This window comes from Pseudopipra pipra, chromosome 3 (genome assembly GCF_036250125.1).
Source record: "Pseudopipra pipra isolate bDixPip1 chromosome 3, bDixPip1.hap1, whole genome shotgun sequence".
NCBI lineage: Eukaryota > Metazoa > Chordata > Aves > Passeriformes > Pipridae > Pseudopipra > Pseudopipra pipra.
The window spans coordinates 80801951-80828838 of record NC_087551.1 but is presented as its reverse complement, the minus strand read 5'-3'; the positions used below and the strand labels follow the sequence as shown (position 1 = coordinate 80828838).

Here is a 26888-nt window from a genome sequence, read left to right as displayed (position 1 = left end):
TTACAATGTGTGATTGTCCAGAAGCAACAAGGAAGAGCATGGAAGTGACAGCACTTCAAAAACTAACTTTGAAAAAATTCTTTCATCAGATAATTTTGGCATTTAGTAGCGGAAGAAGATGTGAATGCATGACTTAAAGGAACAGGTGGGGCCTCTAGTTAGTTTGATTTACCCAAGTGATAGTCACCCCACGCCATAGCCCTAACGAGTTGTTTATTTAAGGCATTGGCGGATTTTCCCCTCAGTGGGCATGTGCCAAACCACAACTAAAAGCTTTGCATTTAACCACGGAAAGGAAATACTGAAAGCAATTCATGAGTCTACACTAAAATCACCAGAGCTATAATTAAATCAACTCTTAAAGTAGTGTAACTCTTTTTATGGCTGAAATAGCAGTCTTTATTTTAAGCATCGTTGGAGAAAGAGGAGAAGAGAGGCAAACATTTCCATGTGAAGGCTTGGAAACTCCTTTCAGTATACTAAACATTCACCAAGGCTTCCTGTGAGCATTGGAGTTTGTCCTTTTGCTGCTAGCTGGATTTTCATCCCATTTGACCTCCAGCAGCCGGCTGAAAGCCCGTCTCCAGCCCGACAGCAGCTGTCTTCGGGTGAAGGACATCGGTGGTGCAGACGGGACAGCGGGGGCTGGAACGTGCGCGGGCGCAGGACACTGCCTGGGGCCCGGAGAGCCCTGAGGACGGGCGGAACACAGCCGGCAGCCCCGGGCAGCCGCCCCAAGCCCTCGCACACGCCCAGCAGATGCGGAGCACCTGCGGCTGCCGCGCCCGACGGGCGGGCAGCGCTTGGCCGCGGGCGGGTCAGGGCCGCCGGCTCCCCGGGGCGGCGCGCAGGCTGCGCGGTGCCCCCGGCGGCTCGCCCGCTCCCCGCCTCGAAAAAGCGGCGCGTCCCGTCCTTCCTTCCCCGCCGCGGCCGCCCCCTCTCCGGTCCCGCGGAGCGGCGCGCAGCCCTCGCATCATGGCGGGGCGTGCGGACCCGCTGTGGCTGTCCCCGTGGCTGTGGCTGTGCACGGCGGGGCTCTGCGCGGCGGCGGAGCTGCGACTGACCCTGTTGCACACCAACGACGTGCACGGGCGGGTGGAGGCGCAGGGCGCGGGGCCGCGGCGCTGTGCGGGGGATGCCCCGGGATGCTTCGGCGGCGTGGCGCGGAGAGCGGCGAGGGTGGCGGCGGAGCGGGCCGCGCACCCCAACGTGCTGCTGCTGGACGCCGGGGACCAGTACCAGGGCACGGTGTGGTTCTCCCGCTTCAAGGGCCGGGAGGCGGTCCACTTCATGAACCTCCTGCGCTACGATGCCATGGTAAAGCGGGCCGGGGGACGGTGAGTGGTGCGGTTGGGGGGGGGGCTGCTCCCTCCTTCCCCTTGGGTGCTGGGTCTGTTCTGCCTTTCCTCGCCCGCTGCCGGTTTTTTGCATTGCCGCCTCTTTGAACGCCTAACGCTGCATCAGAAAATTCTGTAGGTCATGCTAAAATCGTGGCCAAAGGCATCGAGGAGGTAAGCGAGAAGTAGGGAAGTGATGTGCTAGGTGACGGGCTCCCGGCCGAATTAAGTCGTGAGCTGGAAGCCTCACAGGCAGCCACAAACCGGGAGGTGATGACAAGGCTACGCAGAGTGTTGTCTCTTGGGAGAGGCAGGGGCTTTGGACAGGCAGGGGGGCTGGAAAGGCTCTGTTGGGGAGGGGTTGACAAAACGCGGGAATGACCCCAGGAAAAGCCAGGCGAGGAGTCTGATCTGCGGCAGAGGAGTTAACCCTGCCTGAGGCTCGCAGCCTGTCCAGCTTCCGTCCGGTGGGGAGGGACAGATGGCACATATTGGCAGTGCTGTTTCAAAGGGTGAGGATTTTTAGTTTTCATCAATCCCTGGTGTCCAGTCCCACCAGAGCTGTGGTCATGAGAGGGTGTAAGAGGTTGTGTGCAAGTGGCTCAGAGACTGTAACAGGGCGTCGGTGAGAGAGCTCTCTAGAGACTGTGCCAGTGCTGTATCTTTACTCTGGTCCAAGTGCTGAGGGAAGGGTAGAATTTGAGAGTGAGATTGGAGGGTGTCGCTCCATGCCCTTAAATCTTTTGTCTCAGGGCAGTAGCTTATTTTGCTTGTGTACAACCCCAGAGAGGAGGTGAGAGATTAAACTTATGTTTGAGAGTGACTGCATATTTATTTCATCCCAATTGTGGGGAAAATCTTCTGGGCATATCAGATTCTCTGTCTTCACCTTTTTTTGCTTTCTATGGAAAGGACTGCACTTTCCCAGGTAAAAATGACTTCACGTGTTTCTTCTTTCTGCCTCAGAACAGCTATGGAAGGGAAAAGCTTGCCCCAGTGCACTTTCCTAGGCCAAACATGCTTCATACCAGACAGACAGGTCTGTGAAGGGTACTGCTCCCTGTTCACGTGGCCTAATGAACGGGTTTTTAATTGTAAATCTAACATTAACAGGGTTTTTCCTCCCAATGGTGATGGGGAGGAGTATGTGCATTTAGGACTCATTGTCACCAAGAGCTGGGGAGCACTTTATGGTTCTGCAGTGTAGAAATAGCTCGAGGTGTTTTTTCCTACATTTCTTCTCAAACCTTTCTGCTGTCTGTCATTTCTCAGCCTTGTGTGTGCTGGTTTAACTGGTTCATGGGCAGCCTGCGAGCCTGTACAGTTCGTGATCATGTCAAAAGGAGAAATTCTTTCAGGCAAAATCAGCAGTGTTGAAATAGTGTTCAGTTTTAGAAACACATTATGTAGGATGCATCTGGTTTAGGATAGACCATGAGCTTTTTCATCAGAATAAGCTTTAAAAATAAACCCACACCATACTAGATAGCCAGAGGCTTGTGCTGGATGCTAATGCCTTAGGTGAAGTAGTCAGGCACTTGTTCTCTGTGGAGGTGCTGCTTATTATAACTTGAATAGAAGGGGACAGGATAAATTCTATCATAAGCTATAGAAACTTTAGCACCTTCCTCTGCTACCAAAGGGCCTGAGGACAGATGCTGAGTGTTGAGCAGTGCTGCAGGATTTGTTTGGATTCTTTTGTCTGCAGACCATGGTGGCTGAGGGGGCACAGGGAGCAAAGTAAGAGCCACGCTGCAGAAGGGTGAGCTAGTGTTTCTTTAAGCAAAATTTGGTAAGTCACATCCCTAACAGAAGGGGTGGGGATTACAAAAGTATTTGGAAGTGAGATACAGGAGTAGGATTACAAACAGGATGAAGGAGGGAGCATGAATTGTAAAAGTTGCTACAGGATGCAGGCAGGAGCCTGCATAGGAGGATTTATGGCAGCCTAGAAGTGTTAGAGATTTGCTCCACAAACAGGAGAAATTTCCTTTTTTAATTTTACCTTTTTCTCATTTATGCCTGTTATCACCTCCAGCCTGTTTTCTCCTGTTTAGCTAGTTATTGCCTTCCAAAATTTTTCTTGGCACTAGCCTTGTTTTCTGGTGTAATTAAGACTAAAATCCAATTTAAATACCTCAAAGGCAGTAACTAGAGGGATGATGGAAGTCTTCTAGCTTTACTTTTAAGTTACATCCTTCTGTTAATTTGTATCCTGATTTAGAAATATTTTGAGGTTTGCTTCTTGTGAAACGGAGGATTACATAATCACATGCTGTGTTCCTGAATATTTCTCTTTAGTCCCCCTTGTGACTTACACTTACATTGGCCAACGAATTCAGATCTGGTGAAGGGATATTGCACAGGTACAGAATCCAAGAAGCTCTGGGTGTAAGGATAGTTAGGTAGAGTATAGGAACCCAAAATGATCCACAACTTTCTCCCCAAAGGATGAGTTGCATTGAAAATAAAACTATATTATTAGCCACCAGTGATTTCTCGTGAACAAGAGACTTTATAACCACCTACACCATGGGAAAACTTTGGATCAAAGCTTGTATCCTAATGGACATGAAATAATCCAAATGCAAGATACAAAGCCAAGAGAAACAAAGCTTCGTAAGTTGTTTGGGTTGTTTGGGTTTTTTCCTCCAAAAAAACTAGTGGCAGTTATATCTAATTCAATTTCTTAATTAATTTGCAATCTTTTTGGTTGGGATTTAATTGTATATTTAGGAGGAGCAGAAGGCATGTGCATCAGCCAAAAGGAAATAGCTTGTTACCATTTTGATATGCTCTACCTGTCCATGGATATCTTTTCAGAACATCCAGACAGCATTAAAATGAGTGTCATTCTTTTTTATTTTTCCTAATTTGTATTTTTAACAGCAAATTAGATTGCAGTTAGAATACGGTTAGAAATGGAATGTAGTTGGAGAGCATTGTGTCTTCCCAAGTCAGGATTTTCTTGAAGATAGTTCTTGGTTCTTTTGGAAAAGTGCTGCAGCAGCATGCAAACAATTTGGCTCTTTCCCTGGGGTGTGAGTAGTGTTCTCACTAGCTGTCAGCAGGAGCAGTTGATGCTGTTGATGCAGTAACTGCAGTGCAAGTTACTGCTGATACTGATTTTTTTCCACAGGGCCATTAACTACCTGCTTGTGAGGATAAAAGGAGTCGTGAGTCTTTGGCAGTGTCTTTCTTTTGGGAGAGACAATCAGTTGATCGAAATACTGAGCTTCCTTGCCTGTAGTTGCCTCAGGGTTCTAGTTGGATTGGAACGTGATCAGGCTTAATATATCCACTTGGTGAAAAAAAGTTTGAGCAAGCATGCAGAGGTTGTTTACCTAAGTAGAACAGAACAGTATACAAGCCTTAGATGATGAATGCGACCTTCTCAACTTAATCTCAGAGTGAAATTCTGAGCACATTTTTGCCTGGACGAGTTGGCACATTGGCTTTAACAGCTCTTATATGCTTTGCTCCAGCTGCCACCTGAAAACTTGTATGGTTATTGTGTACCAAGTTACACTGTTATCATGTTTCTGTAGAGATATCTTTTCATCTTTTCCTTCACTAACACCTAAATATGCTACAAAGTCCTTGAGTGTATTGTGCTTCTGCAAAATGGAGGTTTTGCTGGCTTATCACCAAACTTGCGGGCACAGGCATGTGGCAACTTAGGCTGAGCGTGAAAAAGGGGCAGCTAGGAGAAATATCTCTCAAGTCCCTTTTCATCTGCTTAACCAACCTGGAACAACTAAATATTGTCATCTGGCTGGCACTACCTTGATAAGAAATAAACTGGACTGCTCGTTTTCTGTGACAGTCTTGGCACTTCACAGTGCTACGTATGCACGTGCCTGTGTGCACACACCCACTGTGGATTTCTTCCTAACTGATAAATGTTAGAGCTTCCAGTAAGTAATGATGTTGATGATATTGAAGTGGTATTTTCTTGTTCCATGTTAATGAACAGAAGAACCTTTACTAAATGCATAATAAATGTGTTTTAAAAACCATAGTCCAAGCACAAAACTCTTAAAATGCACTTTTACTTAAAGATAACAAAATAGTGTAATTGACATTTAACATCTCCTTCGACATTTAAACAATGTATTTTCCATCCACAAAATACATGTTTTCCTTTGTGGTTATTGTTAATCCTCTTTCTTGCATCTACAGGATGAAAAACTAGTGGGTTTTAATCTGGTACATGGTTACAAACACTTAGATAGGTTTTAGATTTTGACTGTATTGATGTAAGAGAGTCTTCAAAACAAAAACCTAAATCTAAAATATATATATATATATATACATATACATATATATATAGCATTTCTGTGTTCATGAGAAACAGGACTGTGCTGGTTTAGACAAGTTAGGGTTTTCTTCCCTAGAAATAGACTTTGTTTTCTCTAATATACCTTGTATACAATTTATGAGACTATTTAGACTGAATATTTGAGTTAGGGTCTCATACTTTCTTCTTGCTTTTTTCAGGCTTTGGGTAACCATGAGTTCGATGAAGGTGTGAGTGGATTATTGGATCCTCTTCTTAAAAATGCTAATTTTACAGTCCTGAGTGGAAACATTAAAGGGAAAACTCCATTAGGGAATGAAATGATGAAATATGTTAATCCTTTTAAAATAGTTCATTTTGACTCAGAATCAGTAGGAATTGTTGGCTACACTACACAGGAAACTTCTTTTCTTTCACAGCCAGGTATGTTTCCTTTAGTATATGTTTAAATCCTTTGTTACTGTTTTGTTACTTGCCCACTTTTTTGAATCCAAAGATTAATGTTTTCAGTTGAAAAGTGAGAAATTTGTTGTTTTATCAGTATTTACTTGTATTACTCAACTTTACCTGATTGTTGACCTCAAGAAAGCTTGTTAACATTAAAAGCCATTTTCATATAGACCTGGATTATATCTAAGAGTAAAAGAAGGTCAATGAGATTGCAAGAGAGCTGTGGGGCCTTTGGGGGTTTTATTGTTTTGTTGGTTTTTAAAATTATATTCTATGATATTTTGTTGTTATTTATCCATTTAAACAAAAGTTAAGACATGAATACAGCTTGTCTCTAGCATGAAATGCGACATTTCTCTCTGTGTTGAAGTTTTGCTCTTGGATACCTCCATGCCCCTATTAAAAACAAGGAGAACTTCATGTGTGTTTTTGAAGCAAAAGTTGCCCAAGATGTTTTTAGACTCTCAAAATATTTGCAGGCATTAGACTACAGAAGGAACACCCATTCAGTTTTTACCACAATTGCTTCATTCATGGGTAAAATTAGAATTGATGAGGAAAAAGACTTCTCAATTTCTAACTATTTTTTTCCAACATTTCAGGGGTTTTGGTTTGATGAGGGTTTTGTTTGGGTTTGTTTTGGTTTTTTTTTTAGTAAAATAAAACGATCTACTGGAATGAGAAACACATTCAATTCAGCTGTAGGAGATATGAGTCACTGCCTGCTCAAAGCTCAGCCCCCTCTGACAAAAACAGACTTTCTTCCCCGGGTTTTGCAGTACGGATGCCCTAAGCACTGGTTTAAAACATTTTCTCAGCAAAAATGGACTTCATATTATTATTTCTCTTTCCATGTCTTAATAATACAGAAATAGTGCATGGTTTTCCTGACAAAAGGAATGTTCAATACTTTGAGGAAATATTAAAATATAAAACTGTTCCTTCTATGCTTTTTAGTTCCAATGTTGTATGCTTAAACTGTCAAGAAGTAGATGTCTGAGATCTGAATAGAATTCTTTATCTCACTTCTATTTTGCAGCAATATGGTTTTGTGTTCCTACTTTTTTTTCCCCTCTGATAAAAAAAAAAAAATTGATCTGTATTTTGTGTAGGCAATAGAATTTCACCTGTACTTGAGGGCATGAGGGTAGATATCATCTGACACCACACTAAGTTTGAATAATAGACAGCCAATATAGTCCTTCATCAGGGATTAATAAAATGTATTGCCGCCCTTCTTCCAAGCAACTCTGTTGGTGTGGTGATATCATCAAATTAACTTTCTTGCAAGTAAATATACTACATGAAAATCCAGATGGTGTTGGAGTGATTCTGTGAAGCATTTGAAGATATTTCCAATAACATTTAGACATCATATCCAATGCCTCAGTAGGCTGAGACATTGTAATGGAGATTACAGCTAGAAAAAAAGCAGTGTTAAAAGGGAAGGCTTGTTAGCTCCATAGATGGAGCTGAAATATCCCTAAGCTAAGTATATCCCACTGTGTAACTGAGCAACAAGCAGAGCAAATTCTAACAGCAACAGTTATAGTGATCAGAGTTTTTATAATCTTCTGCTTTGCCTTCTCAGTGTGTGGAGGAACATTTTGGAAGATCTGAAAAGGTGAATTCAGGATATGTTAATGTAGCTCAGTGACTGTGTGTCACCCATGACCTAGCAATCCTTCAGACTGATAAAATCATGTCAGAGGTGGGTCAGTGGCTAAATAATTATCAACCTAGTTCCTTAATTCAATTAATAAGAGATGTGAATTTTAAATTCAGCACCTTGCTTATCTCTACGCACTTCTTCCAGATGATTCAGTTTTCTCAGCCTTTGTCTACTTTGGCATGCTGTACACTCTCTAGGGCATTCTCAAGGCAAACAGGAAGCTTGAAAGTGCTGAAACATGTGAATTCTTACATTATGACTTTCCATGGATGTATTTTGTGACTGTGATTTCTTCTATTGTTAAATCTTGATAACTCTCACACAACTATGAAATTGGAACTTGTACTTTTCGTAGTCTGATGAAAACAGTTATCAAAAGACTTGAACAGCGTATAAAGTCCTTAAATCTCAGTTTTTCTGTTGGGAAGGAACAATTAGTCTCTGCTTAAGGTAGTGTAAATGTTACTTTTGGAAACCATAGGGATGGGAAACACATTTATAGATTACAGCCAATTGGCAGTTTATCTGAAGTTCTCTGTTTTGCTACATATAGCTATCTCAGCTGAATGCCCAGCCAGTTTTTCCATGTCCTGCAAGAGTTGCGCATAACTTGGCACATAGACAGAGCTGTCTATGTCTTTGCTCTGCACTGGTAATCCCAAGACAATCTTTCTAGTATTTGATGATAGCAGCTCACTTCCTTTAGTTCTGCAATGATGTTTGGTCCACCGTCTTCTTGTAAAAGGTTGAAACCAAGAGCTGCTTACTCTGTTACCCTAAGGACAGCAAAATATTTACTAAAACTATCAACTTGGCAGAGTTTTCAAAAACTGAGTTTTAAATTCCATTTATTCCACTTTATTCTGGTTATCTTGCGTAATTTTTTAACATGCAGCCAATTCTTTTTCTTTGTTCATTTGTAGCACAGTTTGGATGCTTTTTCTGAAACTCTGCCTCATCTAAAAAGAGAAGAGGATGTAACATCAATTTAATACCTTGAAAGAGAAGTGGAATATTGACATGAGCAATAACTAACTCTTAAATAAGTTAGTTGTTTCAATTCAGATTGTTTCGAAAAATGCACAGATGACTGTTGAACAGTATATTGCTTTCTTAGAGAATTGAGAACTGTGTAATTACTCTTACAGTCTCCTGCTGTATAACTTTCGAACCTGCTTGCCCATTTCATCCAGTTACATCAAGTGCTGAGATGATTAGGATACAAAGCTGTGTGAAATACTATGGCTAAGTCACAGAGAGGGGATGCAAGGAGTCCCTGCATCCCCAAGCAGAATTCCCTTTTTGAAGGCAAGGTGGACAGTAGACAATTGGTGGGAGGGTGGTTTGGCAGTGGGAGTGGGACGACCCGCTGCAGCTCTGGTCTGCCTGTGTCCTGCCATAACAGTCCTGGGAGAGAGACAGGCTTATTGGCATGGGAGAGGCCTTGTTTTTCCCCCTCATTATGAAAGTAGGTTGGTTTGTTTTGACATGTTTTCTCTACAGCTACTGAAAGGAGGGTGTAGCAAGATGGGGGATAGTTTCTTCTCCTAAATAACAAGTGAGAGGACAAGAGGAAATGGCCTCAAGTTGCACACAAGGATGTACAAACTGGGGCTGAAGCCAGGAGTCTCCTTCAGGCAGGAGAAGGAAGGCTAGGAGAGAACCAAATGCAGTCTTCCACTGGCATGAGGGGGTTTATAGAGAAGACAGGGACAGACTCTTCACAGAGGGGAATGGAAAGGACAAGAAACAATGGGCTGAAGTAATACCACAGGAAATTATGATGGGACGTAAGGAAAAAATTTGTCATGGTAAGCGCAGTTAAGCCATTAAACAGGTTGCCCAGAGAGATTGTGGAATTTCAACTTGCTTGGATGAGACCCTGAGCATCCTCATCTGGCTTTGAGTTCATGTTTTGAGTGAGTTTTGGACTACATGGCCCCAGGAGGTCCCTTCCAACCTCAATTAACTTATGACTCTTTAATTCTAAGAAGAGGTCCACAGGAAGAAAATGTGGGGATGCACCACACAATTCACTCTGCAATGTGCAGTACAGATATTCCCTCTGGCAGTAAAAGAACTATTCAATGGGTGTGGTGGTGAACCAATTTATGTAACCCTCTTTTATCTCTTCCATTGTAGCAGCTTCCTCCTCATTTCCTGAGACATTTTGCAGTGGATTGCAAATTTGTTTCACTTCTCCCTTTGTTATGAAAATCTTTTGACTTTAAAGGCATATTTCAAATGGTTTGGTCAAAAAATTCTGCAGGAAGGAGAGGAATTAGGTAGAGGAGAAATTGGTAGAAATGTTACTCAGTTGTCTTCAGCAGAAAGTTTAAGTTTACAGTTGGTTGACTCTGTTCTTAAACTCTATTCTTAAAACTTTATCAAAGAAATTAGCTTCTTACATAGGAAGTCTTTTTGTGCAAACCAAAACACTGTGCCCAGGATAAAAGCACCTGCTCATCTAGTGCTTGTGTAACTGTTTGTCATGTTAGAATAATTTCAGCATGCACAGAAACCTTGCAGAAAGATTGAGAGTCTCCCAACATTGTGGTCTGGAAAAGGTCTCTCCTTTCCAGACTTTCTGTTCTTTTTGTTCTCGTTTGAGGATGGTGTTTCAGATTATGTGCTGTGCTGTATTGGTATTACTGAGAGTGGTTCACATTAGGCGAGATAATTTGTATAAAAAGGCAATTCAGAGTTTAGTGGAGAACTTTGAAGAAGCTGCTGTTTAAAGCCTCAGGGATGGGGGATAAGGGAAAGAACAAAATGAGTGTGGAGTAAAAAGAAAGAGAGATTTAACTTGGGAGAAGATAGAAGATCTCAAAGAAATGCAGTTTGGGAAGAAAAAAGTTTTATAATAGAATACAATGTTTATGTGCAAACACTGACATAGTTTCCTTTTTCTACTCAAATAATAAAAGCCATTCAATTTTTGATCCTATATTTGGTGTCACTGAATTTTTCATGGAGTTACAACTTATTTAGTCTATGCAAGTACATACAGCTTGGGGCAGGAATGTTGTGTTAGTCTAAGCACACAGGTGCTCCTGAAAGACTCAAGAACATCAGATCAGGAGTTTGAACCAACTAAGGACTTTTGAAAGCCACTGACATTCAAAGTTCCATTAATTATGCAAACTATTATTTGATATCAACTACTTTTTTTTAACTAGTAATTGAGGTACTTTATAATTTATTTTTTTTAAGGGGATGATATAATCTTTGAAGATGAAATTGAAGCATTGCAAGTGCAAGTGAATAAACTTACTGCTATGGGAGTGAACAAAATAATTGCACTAGGACATTCTGGTTTTACCGTGGACAAAAATATTGCCCAAAAAGTGAAAGGAGTGGATGTTGTGATTGGAGGACATACAAACACGTTTCTTTACACAGGTATTTTACTTCTTACTAAAATGTTGCTTCTAAAGCAAAGCTGAAACTGTTTCTGTTTAAACTCTGAGAACTTTCACCAATATTGTTTACTGCTGGCTGCAGTCAGCCAGATTCATAGCTGGTACATATCCATAATTTCCATGGAAGAAACAAATTCAAAACAGTCTGTGCACACAAAGTACCGTAACTCACTAAAAGGTTCCTTAATGCTGTGGATGTTCAAAGTGACCTATACAAAGTGTGGCAGAGGAGCAAAGGTAGTAACACTGATAAATTAATGCTAAACATACTGTACCTGTTTCAAGCTCACACCTATAATGGACTAAATAAGATATCTATTTTTAAACTTGTATGTGACTTAACCTGAAAAATCAATCTTAAAACATTTCCAAAACAGTACCAACATCAGTTTTGTCTAGAATCGGATTCTATATTCATAGGTCTCCGTTACCCTGCCATTAAAACACTTTTCCCAAGTTTGCTCTGTGCATTTCAGTCCCTCTTTTAATCTCTGAACTTCTTCTTCTTTTCTCTAGAGGTAGATGTTATTCTAGAGATAAACACTGCTGATCTGATTTCTCCTGCAGTAATGCTACTTTAGGTGAAACCTGTAATCAGCAACTTCCCCAGCACTGCTGCCTTCCCTGTGCCAGTGTGTAAGGACACAAGTAAAAGAATGGCTGTTTTGTTGTTCTGTTTGCTTCAGTTTTTTAAGTTCATTAAATTTAGCAGAAACTTCAATAACTGATTGAGACTACAATGGGAACTTTCTGTAATTTTCAGAAAAATTTCCCAGGGAATAGCACCATGCACCTTAAGAACTTAAACACTTAAAACGTTTGCACTCTCCATTATCCTCTCCTCTCCCTATTCATCTCCTCTCTCATGCCTTTTTTGTCTTATCTGGGCTCTCACCTTTTGTTATCCCACTTGTTAAAAAGAAACAATTGCATGCCACAGTTATACATTAAGCAGATCAGAATACCTCTTTAATTTGACCTCAGGGAATAACCTTGATGACTAAGCTGAAGGCACAAAGCATTTACACACCTACCTACAAGTAAGAGGTCACAAACACTTTGCATGAGGGTGCAGCAGAGAAGTGGCCAAACTGGAACAAACAACAGGACCGACCATCCTAATATCTTGCCTCTAAGAGTGACCAAAGGGGAAGGGTGAGGGGACTGGCCAAGGCTGTGGAGACACTTTACTCAGATCTGCCCCCACTTCCCACCAGCTTGCATTTTAAGGACTCCCTAAGACAGAAGTGGTGTCTTAATATTTACTAGCTCCACTGAAACTTTTCTTTCCTGAACTTGCCCCATCTCCTCCTAACCACATTCAACTTTTGCAACAGCCTGTGACAGGGTGTTCCACCACCGACTTGCACATGCTGCAGAGACCATCTGTGTGCAGTCTGCAATTTTACCAAACTATTTTTGAGATGGGAAAACCAAGGATACATGCCATATTCGAAGTGTGCATTCATTGTGGATTTACACAGTGGAATTTTTGGCCAATGCCTGTTGAGAGTTTATGCCTCATAGTGGTAGCCATAGTGGGTGTGGTCCAAAGAGGTGGCACTTGTCACAATTTGGAAGTTTGATCTGAAGTGCTCCAGGAGTTATCTGAGGTCATATCCTGTCTAGATCTGTAGTTCACATGCACATCTCTTGTCATCCCAGAGAGTACCCTGTTGTCAGACTGGACTAGGTCAAGCTGTAACATCCCCCCTCCCCTTGAAGCTGTCCAAGATTCACATGGCCAGAGAGAGCACACAGCATGAGACTCTGGAGCCTTCGGGATAAAGAGCTCAGCTGGGAGTGAGTTCTGGTCCCTTTTCCAAGGGCTCTACTGTTTTGATAAAACAAGACTGGCCTACTTTTTTTATTAATACTGGCAAGGTAAGAAAAATAAAAAGGAATTAATGTCTGGGGGAGATACACCAAAAAAATATATATTTATTTATTTTTTGTCAAAATATGATTTTTGATAGAAAGAGATCTGAGTGTATAATTTTTATTCCAAGTGCTGTGAGGCACATGGTAATCCATTCAGGAACATCATGAGTGCATTTGTGAACCATTCCCTGCTGAGTCAAAGCCATCAGCCAACATTCACAGTGGAATAGCTGTGTCTGTGGAGGTGATTTCCCTACAGAGTAAAACACTTAAATTGAAGTGTCTCTATGTGTGTGTATATGAAGCCTATAAGCTCTCATTTAAATCAAGAGGTGTAATCAATAACTGGCAATAGAATTTAGGAGGGTGTTTCAGCTTAGTCTAAGTGGAGATGTACCAGCTGGTCAGCCGAATGTCAGCTGAATGTCTGTCGTGGAGGTTTAGAGACATACTGCCCATGCCAATTTATTACCTCCACAGAGATATCTTATGTGAGGGCTTAATGTTGGACTGGTCCAACCTGTCTGTAAGACATTTGCCAATCTCTGGTTTATCCTCAGATTATATGGCAAATGTTGCCTTGACTTGTTCAGGTGTGCCAACACTGGATTTGTAGAACTTGTTCAAACAGTAATGGTAGTTTTGGGTTGGAGCAGTTTAATTTCTGGTTTTGATCAGAATGGATGCTCTGAAAATGCAGTGTGTTGGCTAAAGCAGGGTAAGAAGATAGAAAAGTGTTACAGATTCTCCTGTTACCCAGCATGAGTTTGTGCATTTGTAATGAAACAGCACCTCACACTTTGACTGACATGGGTGCATGAATTCTAGTGCTGTGTTCTTCAGGGATAAGAGGCACTGAAAGGTCTTTGCATTTCAGAAGAAATATATCTATTTTACAATGGAATAATGTCATAGTGGTAATTAATCCTGCAAGGAAGTATCAGTATCAGAAATTATTTCAGAAAGCAAGAAATAAGTAAGGGTCTGGACAAGCACTTTACCACGCAGAGCTGATGTAAACTAAAATGATGACCAGAAACAATAACTTTCTCTTTCTAGTGCTTTGCTCATTAGATGGCTACAGAATGGCAAGAGATCCAAACCAGTTCCTTTTTCAGTTCCCAAAACCCCAAAGGCACATTTGCATGCATAAAGCCTGTAGAGTTCTCATTAGCTACAGGTTTTCTTAAATTCTTCCCAAAATAAATGAATAATTAAGTGGTTCCACCACTCTGTTGTCCAGGCTGAAAGTAGGAAAACTAGTTCTGTGGTATCTGTGGTTCAACTTGCAGTTTACTACAGCCATTCTCCCTGGAGACAAGGAGGGATTAGAGCAAAATATGAATCATATTGGAGTTCTTGAAGGAACATTTGTCATGCTGCTTATCTTAGGATTTCATATTACGTAAATTACCGTAAATCGAAGGAAACAAGTTGTTCTGTGAGCAGTGGAAGTAAGGAGCCTGCTTTCCTCTGGATCCACATTTTCTACACCTGCTCCCCCCATGCTGCCACCCCACTGGCACTCCAGCTCTCACCAGCAAATGGATGAGAAATGCCACCAGCTTTGGGACAGGAGGAAGCAACAGGCTTTGAGAGGGCTCTGTAGTGGGGCCTGCCATGCAGCACGTGATGCCTCTCAGAGCTGCCCAACCTTGGTTCTTCCCTGATAGTGGGGTAGAAATACTGACAGGAATAACAGCAGGGAGAGATACCACTCCGATTTTACTGTCAAGGAGACAGGGAGAAGGCTGGTACCCTTGAGACAAGAGCTGTGCTGTGTAGTTCTAGCTTTCTTTGCCTCTTCTCACCACTGTATTGTATTTAAATCCTATGGTAACCTATGCCAGTTGAGCTGAGATAATGCCTTGCTTTAATCCACCAGTTTCCAAGTCCTACATCTAATCACCTTTCAGACTTTGCAGGTTGATAAGAGTTTTAAAACCATGACCATGGAACTCTAATGCTAATGAAGTTTGTTTTTGTGGATGGTTTGCAGCCTGTCTGAAATTTTGTAGGCTGTTCCATCTAGTGAAAAAAAAAAATCGGTTGGCTGTATGCACAAATTCATGCAACTGCTTGTAGGCATTCTGACTGCATATTAACCATAAAAATAGTTCAGACTTTTTCGTATCAAGTCCAATGTATGTTTTACTAAGATTCTCATTTTCTATCTGATGCAGAATAAAGTAGTGTGAAGGCTCAACAAACTTTTCACCCAGAGGCTGGTATGTTTGCATTACTGAGAGTTTTAGATTGCAGTGGTTGGAATGAAAAGTTCCTTTGTTACTGCTGTGACATGATGTCATGGAGGACTGTGCTGTCACACTCAACTTGAAAAACACTGTGGCAGTTATTCCAGTTCACGTCCTGAAAACAAAATTGTCTCTTATGAAATAACTGAACAATCAAATGTGTGCTTGTCATCCAATGCATTCATTGTCATTTCTGCCTAATATCCTATCTGTTTTTTTTAAGGCTGAGAAACATTTGAAATGTCATTCTAATAATTCCTTGAAGTTCCCATAAGCTGAACACTCACTTTACACGATTGTTCCATGCAGGCACCCCACCCTCTACTGAAGTGCCAGCTGGCCCATATCCATTCATGGTTGACTCAGATGATGGGAGGAAGGTGCCAGTTGTACAAGCTTACGCTTATGGGAAATATCTTGGTTACTTAAATGTTACATTTGACAAGAAAGGAAATGTAGTTGAAGCAGTTGGGAACCCCATTTTGCTGGACAGCAGTATCCCTGAAGGTATGTGGACTAGACATTTGAATTTGCCTGCAGCACTCTGCTACAATTCAAGTCTTGTTATGTTAAAGACAATGTCAAAGAAGAATTCAGCTTTCTTCCTGAGCTTGCTGTTCTCTTCTGTGTAGAGTTCAGCCTGTGTTACAGTTGAATATGCACATATTCAGGGTGTGTTTTTATTTATTTAAAATCCCTGAAAGTCCTTTTGTAGGATTTCAGGTGATACACTACCTTACCATTTTGTAGAACACAGTTTTAGCTAGTCCTGTGATTATGATTTAAAAGATTAGGAGGACTAATTTACACTGTTTTGCCAGTGGCTGAGTTCTTCAAAACAGAGTTTAGTGCAATATGGGAAAGTGGAAATGTTCCAGAAAAAACTTGGAATACTTTGCCAATGTGCAAATATAATATACAAACCCATGACTTCTTGTTTTCAGTGCTAAGTGTGTTCAGTGTTTCAGCTCTGAAACATTCAAAGAACTGGGTGGAGGAGAGCCTCTTTGTCGCTTTTTGTTTGTAACTCTAGCTGAGCTCTGCTACCTGTTTCTTTGTCAGTTCTGTAATTACGTGAGGCTGGTTCTCTAGTCTTTGTTTCTTCTCCAGTGTTTGCTGTATGAAGTTCTGAGCTTTTATAAGAGTTTCTAGGTTCTACTTGAGTATTTGTAAAATAAATCCTTTAAAAAATATCTGTTCACAGATATTTACTGTGTTATTGTCAGAAAGCTGTTAATGTAATGAGATGATGTAAAGAGTCTACATTCTCTCTGATGTCAGTAAAAGTAAAAATTCAGATACATCAGTGCTTTCATTTTATAAATGATGCTCTTGCTGACACATGTAAGCAAATTGATTAAAACTAATAGCCGATATAAAATAGTTGTGATATCTGTCCGTATATACAAGTATCTTTGTTTTTTTCCTGAAATAATTAAATTTGCACCTGACAGACAGATGTGCATAGAGAATTTATTTCTATAAAGGGTTTATTCCTTGACATTGATGTTGGAACTAGTTTTCCTTTTAGCACAATGTTAAAGGGAGGAAGTTACAAACAGGGAAAAAAAATATGATGTCAAATAAAGACCAACCTCACTTCTATATTAAAAATTCTCTCACTTGTCAAGGTAGGTACTAGAAACCTCATCAGTCAGAGGTTAGAACAGGACTGGGCAAAAGTATTTGAAAGTATTACAGAGGAGATAACCCTACTGTGGCACAGGACTAGCTTGTTCACTTGATTGTCCCATCCTGCCTTCTCCCTTTACAGGCATTGTTTGAAGTGAATATAGATGTCATTTGATTGAGAATCCTTTAGGGAAAGTGTAACATTTTAGAATCATGAACAGGTTTGTTCGGTTTTTTTTCCTAAGGTTTGTATTCACTGAAGTGAGATATGTGTGATGCTTATTTTACACTTGTTTTACTTTATAGATGAGCACATTAAAGAAGAAGTGGAAAAATGGAGAGAAAACCTGGGGAATTACTCTAAAGAGATTGGAAAAACTAATGTTTACCTGAATGGTACAAGCCAAGCATGCCGTTTCCAGGAATGTAACATGGGAAATTTGCTTTGTGATGCTGTGGTAAGATGTTTCCACCACAAGTAGCAATTAAGGGGTTAATCCAGAGCTATCAGATGAAATGCTCCCAGCCTCCAAACTATCGCCACATGGGCTCTGTGCTGCTTTTCAATACTGTCACATCTAGCACGACCCTAGAAAGACCTGGCAGAAGCAAGGCTATAATGAATCTTGCTGTATAAAGTAAGGAGCAGTTTATTCTTTGTGTATAGCCTCACAAAGAGAACAGTTTGTTAACAGCTGGCTCTGAGGCTGCAGTTTTAAGAGACATGGCATTCTGATCTAAGACCCTATTCCTCAAAAAGGAGAGCTCAGCTCCCCTGTCTCACTCCTGCCCCACTCTGGGCCCCTGTTCATGGCATTTACCCTCTGTCCCTTTCATTACTCACTGGGCTCTGCTGCCACTTTAATGCACAAGCATGGATTAAAAATCTGGGTAGTTTTCTGCCAAGTTGCTGATATGAATTGTCCCTCTGAGAAGCCCAAAAGTTGCCTGCTGAAGCAAAGCAGGGGGAAAGGCCATACACACAGCTGGGCACAGAACACCCCAGCCCAGAAGGAGCCACCAGCCCCTGCAGCATTCTGCCAGGTACCGCTGGACTTCAACAGTCCTGGAACACCAGAAAGTCTCTTTACGAGAAGTCACTTCCAGTTTTTAAACTACATGGTTTTGATTGCTTTGCTGCCCTGCATCAGCACCATTTCCTTTGGGTGTTTCAGGGAAAAACATTGACTAATGTGAAATTTTCCAGAAAATGAGCTTTGCCATAAATGTCCTGCAGTATTGCCACAAAGTCAAGGGTCAATTAATAATCATGAGTTTTCATTTAGATATGTCCCCAAAGCTATTTATCCAGCCCTTGTGATTGCTTTTATTGTAATCCTTCAAATATTTCTCAGTTCAACAGCTAATTTCCAAATCAGATTAATATTTGGGAATTCTGCGTGCAGTTCTACTAGAATTGCAGCACCTTGCTTTTTCTTTCTGCTAGACTTTAAAATATTTTTATTTGAAAAAATGTGAACAAATGTCTTGGCCTTTTTCCAGCTTAAAGAAATTAACTCTGTAATCTTTCAGAAGTCTGTAGAATTTCTTGCCATACATTTTTTCTTAGGGGATGTCAAATTCTACTTTAGTTAAATCCATGTCTCTAGAGAACCACCTGCAGTCATCAGGATACATTAGATGTCTCTTGATAGATACACTGATGTCTCTTCACGTCCTTTGCCTTACCAAGGCAAGTTCTACACTTGCTTTCCTGTCTGCTGACATGTGTTCAGGGGTATGAAGGTAAAAAATAGACCCTCCTGTTCCACGACCTCTAATATTTAGAGTTGTCCTGAGAAATTGAGAGCTTGAGAATTGTAGAAGGCTGATTGAATGTTTGTTCTAGATCAAAACAGAGATCCATTTAATTCAATGATGCGTCTCCAACAGTAGCCCAAAATCTCAGAATAAAAGGTTGATAGGCCCAGGCATTTTACAAAGGACTTCAAAGGAACTCAAATGTGAAAAGGCTGTGAAATTTGTAACAGCATTGTGAGCTCTTCTTTTAAATTGCCTCTGCTCAGGGCTGGGAAGTTGCAATCCATTCTTTGATTATGGGTTATAAACATTAGCATGGATCTGGCCTTAATGACTAAGCTGAAGGCACAAAGCATTTACACACCTGCAAGGCAGAGATTACAAACACTTTGCATAGGGGTGCAGCAGAGAAGTGACCCACCAACAACAAATGACAGGATCATCCATCCCAATGTTTTGTCACCAAGAGTGACTGAGTGAGGATGGTGGGAGAAGAGCATACTCCTGGACAAACCTGTGGAGTTGCTGTACTCAGATCTGCCTGTGTCTCCCACCAGCTTGCAGCTCAGGGATTCCCCAAGCCAGAAGTGCTCTCTTGTTATTTACTAGCTCAACCGTAACTTCTCCAAATTTGCCCCATCTCCCTTTGCCTTCCTTCAGCCTTCACAACAGCTGGCAGCAAGGTGTTCCACCACTGACCTGCACATCCTGCAGGGACCTTGGTCTTGTTGGTGTGCAGCCTGCTGCTTCCCACTGGCTGGATAACTGCTGGAGGTCAAGTGGTCCTTGCACTGGAACACTTGGTCCCTGTCCTCCCTCACATCACTCCTGACTTTATAGGCTTCTCAAATATTTCCTTCTGTTATGTCTTTACCAGGTCAGAGTGTCCAAGCCTACATTCATCATTCTATGTTCAGAAGCTTTTCCGTGTCTTTGACCATCCTCATTACCCTCTCCGAATCTTTCTTAGTTTTTTATCATTTTTGAAACAAGAAAACACACAGATTACTATCCATCCTCCACGTCTTCTTCATTGTATAGGCTTCTGTCATGTGCTTCCTGTATTTCTCTCTCTGTGAGACTGAAGAGTCACGACTATAGTCACCGCTGTACGGAAACCAGTCAATCCCTTCCATTATCCTAATTTATTTTCTCAACCTTTTCCTGTTTTACTCAGTTATATCTGAGAATTAACACCGTAGGCTTATCATCCTTATGCAGCTGCATGAACACCTGGTCTCCACTTTCTTTACTACTTAGGATGTCACAAGCAAATATTATCCTGTTCTTGTATTTCGCCAGAGCCTCGCCACCATTGGAGATGTTGCTGTGCAGAGACTTTCTGATCTACTATGCCTGTTTGCTGTTCCTCCACTGTTCTATGTGCCAAGACTATTCCAAATGTTAAAAGCCAACCATAGAGAAGCCGAAAAACTTAATTCCCTGCTACATATGAGAACTAGATTAATTTATGCTTCTCCTATGTGTTTTTAATGTATGCTAATATTTAAGGTCCTCTTCCCTTCTCAATTCTCCAAATATGCTTAAATAATTTGTCTTTATTACAGTCATTGGAATCAAAAAATCACTTTTCCTTTGTTCAGGTGGCCTGCCCTGGCCATGATATAGACACACAGACTAGGGGAGAGTTTTAAAAAGCAAAATACTTATTTGGGTTTTTTAATAACTGTTTTACAATGGTGCTGAAGTTAATGCCAAAGATATAAAACCTTTCTATCTCTTTTCAGTCTCAGATTTTTTTTGGTGTAAATTTCCAGAGCTTAGAATAACTGAAGGTAAAATCAGTTCATACATTTTCCTTTGGTAGCTTTATGAAAATGTTGGGCGTCCAGATAAAAAATCATGGAACCACGTTTCAATGTGCATCCTGAATGGAGGTGGGATACGGTCACCCATTGATGAACAGAGCACTAATGGTACGTAAAATTACAAGATGAATGGCAACTTTATCAGCAGAAGGAATCAAGTTATGCCTGCCTGGACACAGTTTTAGTTATGGCCTTGTTCCAATGGGATTAGCACAGCGTTTGGAAGTGTTTTCAAACTTTCTCAAATGGTTATACATCATTAGAGCACAACTGCACTCAGGCTGACATTGATAGAAGTCTCTAGCATTGTTTGTACACAATGCTTTTTATAATTTCCCTTTCTCTTTGCTGCCTTGGAATAAAGAAAGACCTCCTAATGTACAGGGTCATCCAGTATGGTTGCTGGGAGCCTTCTGTAGTCTCCTGCAGAGTAAGTAAATTCTGGGTTTTTCTGAATGCTAAGGTTTTAACACTCTTTATTTTCCTGATACCACATAAATGAAACCTGAAAACAAAAGCTTTTTCAGTTTAGCTAAATCTTTCTGTAGGACTACTTCAGTAAATCTCAATCAATTGGAAAAATTGGCCTGACCTAGTAGGAAAAGCTGTGTTTCTTCATCTTAGGTTGGTAGTTTGTCATCTCTTTTAGTAGTATTGTTTGAATAGCAAAACATGCACTTACATCAAACTCTGATTTATTGGTCTTGATACTTACTGGATGATAAAAGATGCAGGTTCTTTGATTGGGATATGATATATATGATTCTCGCCTCTGCCTGCCCTCATTTTCTTAAATTGCATTTGCCATGTTCCAATGGGATTAGCACAGCGTTTGGAAGTGTTTTCAAACTTTCTCAAATGGTTATACATCATTAGAGCACAACTGCACTCAGGCTGACATTGATAGAAGTCTCTAGCATTGTTTGTACACAATGCTTTTTATAATTTCCCTTTCTCTTTGCTGCCTTGGAATAAAGAAAGACCTCCTAATGTACAGGGTCATCCAGTATGGTTGCTGGGAGCCTTCTGTAGTCTCCTGCAGAGTAAGTAAATTCTGGGTTTTTCTGAATGCTAAGGTTTTAACACTCTTTATTTTCCTGATACCACATAAATGAAACCTGAAAACAAAAGCTTTTTCAGTTTAGCTAAATCTTTCTGTAGGACTACTTCAGTAAATCTCAATCAATTGGAAAAATTGGCCTGACCTAGTAGGAAAAGCTGTGTTTCTTCATCTTAGGTTGGTAGTTTGTCATCTCTTTTAGTAGTATTGTTTGAATAGCAAAACATGCACTTACATCAAACTCTGATTTATTGGTCTTGATACTTACTGGATGATAAAAGATGCAGGTTCTTTGATTGGGATATGATATATATGATTCTCGCCTCTGCCTGCCCTCATTTTCTTAAATTGCATTTGCCATGTTCCTTGTCAAAAACTTACTGTTAAACAATTCTAAAATAATTCTGTAAACACATAAACAAACAAGCAAGAAGTAAACAAAGTCTCCTTCCCCCAGGTAGCATTACTATGGAAGATTTGCTGTCTGTTTTGCCATTTGGAGGTCGTTTTGATATGGTAAGGGTAAAAGGCTCCACTCTGAAAGAAGCTTTTGAGCACAGTGTGCATAGATATGGAAGAGGAAGTGGAGAGCTGCTGCAGGTTGGAGGTACGTTTCCTTCTTTTCTCTTCTGGTTTTCCAAACCAGCTATCCCTCCTGTTAGCCTTGTTTATTACAGCTGGGAGCCTCTTTTTAAGAATGGAAGTCAAGCTGGCCATATATCTTAGCTCTGTGTCTTGTAGATGCTGGCCAGCTAACACTGTTTATCCTGTGTATGTTTAACTGAGACACTGCAGCACACAGGCCACCTCTGTTCCCTTCAGCAGAGACAGTGTTCCCAAGCTGGTTCCCGAACCCCTAATGACATCAGTTTAACACTTCAGTTAACTAGAGGAAGATATAATTTAGTGTACCTTTAACACAGAAATAGCTACAACAAACTCCAGTTTTCAGTTCTTCACTGGCAGCCTACCTGAAACCCCAGACCGGATGGCTGTGCCGGTTACTGCCAAATGTCAGTTTACCAGAATAATTTTGTGCAATTCTCTAATGATTGCTGACTGTTTCAGAGTTTGTCCAAGTGGCTATGGAATTGCTCCAGTGAATTACTAAATATTTTATGAATGACCAGTTAATATTAAAAACCTACTTATTTCTTGAATTGCAGCTCTCTGTATGTTTACCCAGATGTGTACCAGGCTACAGTCATATTTATTCCTGGTCTCTCTGTGATGCAATGTAGATTTTATTGTTTATATAACAGAAAAGCTAAACTTCAAGGGCAGGGGCCAATACATTCCCCCCCCCCCGCCTCTCCCCCCACACAGGCCAGTGATGGGGGCACTACCCCCACCATGTGATCTAGAACCCTCATGTGCCACAGACACAACCCATGTCTGGCACTCTCACCAGTAAGTTACCACATTTTTAGATACCACTAAGGTAAAGCAAGTTTTGCTTGCTGCCTCCTCACAGAAAGAGAGGACAATCAGTAGCTCTGGAAAGGGTTCAGGACAGAAGATCCAGAGCAGGAAGAGAGCCAGGGTTGGAAGAGCCTCTGTGCTTTGGATAAGCTTTAGTGGCTTCCTGATCTGCAGATTCTTGGCAAAGCTGATCTGGGGGCCTGGCTCTCCCCAAGCTTTGATCAAGGAAGGCTCACAACTAGAAATGTTGCTTCTCATACAGCGAGCAGAAACCGCAAAGTAAAGCCCTGGCCTGGCTTTCTATTTTCAGTACAGTACTCATTACCCATAACAGCCACCAAGTTAGGCTGGCTGGCTGGCTTTAAAAAAAGTAATTTCAGCCAACCAGCCAGGGGAATGAGAAAGCATGTGACTACAGAAATAAGGGAAGGTATTTTTATCTTGCAGTATCTTAATCCCATGACTAGTAATTTCCTTCTGTGGAGTAGTGATGAGAACAGACAAGTAACTGAGGTGAGACAGTGCTTCAGCAATTCTTATTCTCTTGAATTTTCTCGTATAAAAGTTGAGTAGTGTGCAAAGAAATAGGGCATTAACTGTAATTCAGAGCAATACAACCTCTCAGTCACAGAAACTAATGCAAAGAATCAGGTGAAGATGAGGGAGGGTGCTGCTTCTAGCCCTATATGTTCAATAGGCACTGCAAAAAGTGACATCCCAACGTGTATTTTTGTAGGCATCCATGTGGTCTATGATCTTTCCAGAGCCCCAGGAAGCAGAGTTGTTAGCTTAGAAGTGCTTTGCACAGCCTGCCGAGTCCCATCCTACATCCCACTCCACATGGATGAAATATACAATGTGACTCTTCCATCCTATATGTTATTTGGAGGAGATGGCTATCATATGCTGAAAGACAAAAATATGGGATACAGCAAAGGTAAGTGGGATGCAGTAAAGGTCAGTATGGGCACTAATAGAGTAGCAGACAAACAGTTCCCAAAAGTTAAAAGATCTTTCTATAGTATTAGTCTCAGATTTCTTGCCTTTACTGGATTAAATTTGCTTCTAATCTGACAGCTCTGGGTTTGGTTGTAGCCAGCAACTTTTTTAACTTTTTCAGTTAAATCACAAATTTCAAAGTGAAACTAAGCCTTACCAATACAGCAGTGCTCAAAGAGCACTTCTAAGATCATGATAAACCACAAAAGAAGCAAAAAATGCACCATGGAGAATACATCTTATTGTGTACTGCCTTGTACTGCCTGTGCACTTGTACTCATTACTGAACAATGAATCAAAGAGAAAGGTTCTTTAGACCTTGAATTTCCACTGTATACAAGTATTCGGAAAGACAGAATCATCAAATCATCACCTCTACTGCTGAAGGACACGCAGCTCAGGCGAGCAACACAGGGTGAGGGGAAAGATGACAAGCTACTCTGCAGGAATTAGCCTGCCCATCCAGAATCAGTGGGATTCTCAGGAGTCCTGCAGGCAGCAGTTTGCAAGGTGCTACAGACACCATGCCAGAGAGGCAAAAAGGAAGTGTTTTATAATGCTGTGTTAAGGTCCCCTAAAGTTGCATGTGAAGTGTTAGAAATTCAGCATTTGTACAACCGACATGTCCATCTTCAATAAACTAAAATGTTGAGATTACAAGAATGTAATGCTGTGTTAAAAAAAAAAAAACAAAACCAATGTTTTAAGATCACACCTACATTTTGCCAAACTTTAATTTTTTATGTCCTGCTTCTGGATGATAAAAACACACTTTTACTCCAAAAAATCTTCCTTTTGGACCTTTGTTGTAGACTAGTTTTTTATTTCTGCAGGTATTTCAATTTAAAATTGACTCTCACAGGTAGGACTGGTATTTTAAATCAAGTTCAGCCTACAGCTTGTAAATTTGGAGAGGCTGTAGTTTTCAGTAAATATCCATGTATGCAGAAATAAATACCCAGAGAGATAAATCATTAGGAATAATGAAAGGAAACAACTTGTAAGGTTCTTGTAAAGTCTTTCAGTATAGCAAGAGGGTAAAACTGTAACTGTTGTTAAGACTGAGGACTACACTTTAGGATTTTAAGAGCTTGGATCAGATGGGGCTTGTGACATTGCTGGCAGCAGTTACTGAAGAGGGTCTTCTACTGCAGAAACTCCACGTTATACTTTGTGTGCACACAGCAGTGCACAGACTAGAAATTCCTCCAAAAAAAGTAAAGTTAAATTTGAGAAGGTATAAGTGATAGCTTTGCCAAGTCTACAGCCCTCTACCCAAACAGGTAGGGCACTATCTCCATCTACCTAAAACTGACTGGAAATTAGCATTGTAACAGATACAAAACAAAACAAGACAGACAATGCAATGAGAAGTTTTTTGGTTTTTTGTATTTTGTAAAATACAAGTTGCTACCAAAAATTCTGGCTACAAACCACCACAGATGATCTTCTGTGCATAAGAAACAACTCCCCACACCCCTACGCTGTCTCAACGTGTACTGATTAAGCACTGCAACCCATAGAAAACAGTTTAAAACTTGAGCTAAAACTGCAATTTTAGACAGGTTCTTAAAGAACTCCTAAGAGCTTGGCTGCTGCAGAAAACACTTTTTTATATGTTTGTTTGTTTAGGTGAACCTGATATTGAGGTTGTTTCCCGCTACCTACAGAGAATGGAGAGAGTTTACCCAGCAGTTGAAGGTCGAATAAAGTTTTCTTCTGGAAGTCTTCACAAAGCAAGTCTTACCCTGATCTCTGCATTGTTCACTGCAACATTCTTGCACACTTGATTATTGCTCTCTATGTTTTTGTTTGGAGGAAGAAAGGAGGAGAAATTATGCTGATGAATCAAAAAGAGAACTGTTCTCTTTCCTCTTTTCTTACACCTTACAATGAATGAGCAGTGAGGTTGCTGCATGTTAGCAGTAAGCAGCCCAATCCATTGTCTTTTATCTGGCAGTGCATCAAAGCACTCTGTGCAGAGCGAGGGGGCAGAATTCATGACTTTTCCTGGTTTGAATCAGCAGGTACCTGCAATTTGGTTTGAGGTATTAAGAAGCAAAGTGCCAGTGAATACCTACTGCTCAATCATAAAGCAATGACAAATTGTAATGGGGTATTTTTAAATTGTCAAATTCTTTCAGATGCCTTAGATAGTGAGTTAAGAACCTGATTCCAGTAATGGAAACAAACTTCTAGAAATGGATTTATTATAGGTGTATATTCCTTTCGTTGATCTCCACTCAGGGTGGAGTGGAGATCTTTGCTTCCAGTCATATTTATCATACCTACACCAATATCTGAAAGAGCTGGATTAAAGTCAGTGCCATTAAAATCATGAGGCCCATTTAACATGCAATTTTAAAAAGTTTGTTTTACTTTTGAAGATGCAGCATCTCACTTATGTTTTCCATTAATAAAGGATGCAATGAAAGCTTGATTTTGAGAAATTTTAACAAATTGAGTATTCTTATTCTTTAATATGACCAGTTTGGGGACTGTGTCTAGAGCAAGAACACAATCTATGACTGTGTTTCATATAAATATGCTAGATTTTTTACCTTTTCCAAAGAACAAAGCACAGGACTCCTGCCTCTTACTCTGTATCAGCAACATTCTCAGAGAATGTCAGATAGAGGCATTGACTCCTGCAGCACTGTGGCATCCTTTGGAAATAGCCAGGTAATGGGGCTTTCTACAGCATAACCTGTCTTTATGATAACTGTGGTTATACCTCAAAAGCCCATCTTTTCTATGGGAAGGCTGTGTTTAAAAAAATACAGTTGTAAATACAGGCTAATGGGTATGAAATCAAAAATCAGACTAAATGCTAAGTGTACACTTCTGATGCTTTATCAAGAAGTGATT

At 40.8% G+C, this 26888-nt stretch overlaps 1 protein-coding gene across 3 annotated transcripts; it reads left to right on the top strand.

The window, feature by feature from the left end:
* NT5E (5'-nucleotidase ecto) lies at positions 1–26480 on the top strand. 3 transcript variants are annotated; one of them, XM_064650044.1, is made up of 9 exons: positions 7–1317; positions 5838–6060; positions 10973–11161; positions 15627–15824; positions 17256–17407; positions 20539–20647; positions 22057–22206; positions 23758–23958; positions 25653–26480. In XM_064650044.1, exons 1-9 carry the CDS (start codon positions 760–762, stop codon positions 25808–25810), a joined length of 1938 nt encoding a protein of 645 aa, XP_064506114.1. In that variant the 5' UTR covers positions 7–759; the 3' UTR covers positions 25811–26480. The 3 variants fall into 3 exon arrangements, with proteins under 3 accessions (XP_064506115.1, XP_064506114.1, XP_064506116.1); XM_064650046.1 differs by having other exon boundaries at positions 1034–1337; XM_064650045.1 differs by lacking the exon at positions 10973–11161 and having other exon boundaries at positions 1–1317.
* The last annotated feature ends 408 nt before the right edge of the window (positions 26481–26888 follow it).

Coding starts and splice junctions, on each gene's coding strand:
- NT5E (XM_064650044.1), top strand. CDS start 760: ATGCGGAGCACCTGCGGCTGCCGCGCCCGACGGGCGGGCAGCGCTTGG. Junction 11,162..15,626: donor AAACACGTTTCTTTACACAG/GTATTTTACTTC, acceptor TGTTCCATGCAG/GCACCCCACCCTCTACTGAA. Junction 17,408..20,538: donor ATTTGCTTTGTGATGCTGTG/GTAAGATGTTTC, acceptor TTCCTTTGGTAG/CTTTATGAAAATGTTGGGCG.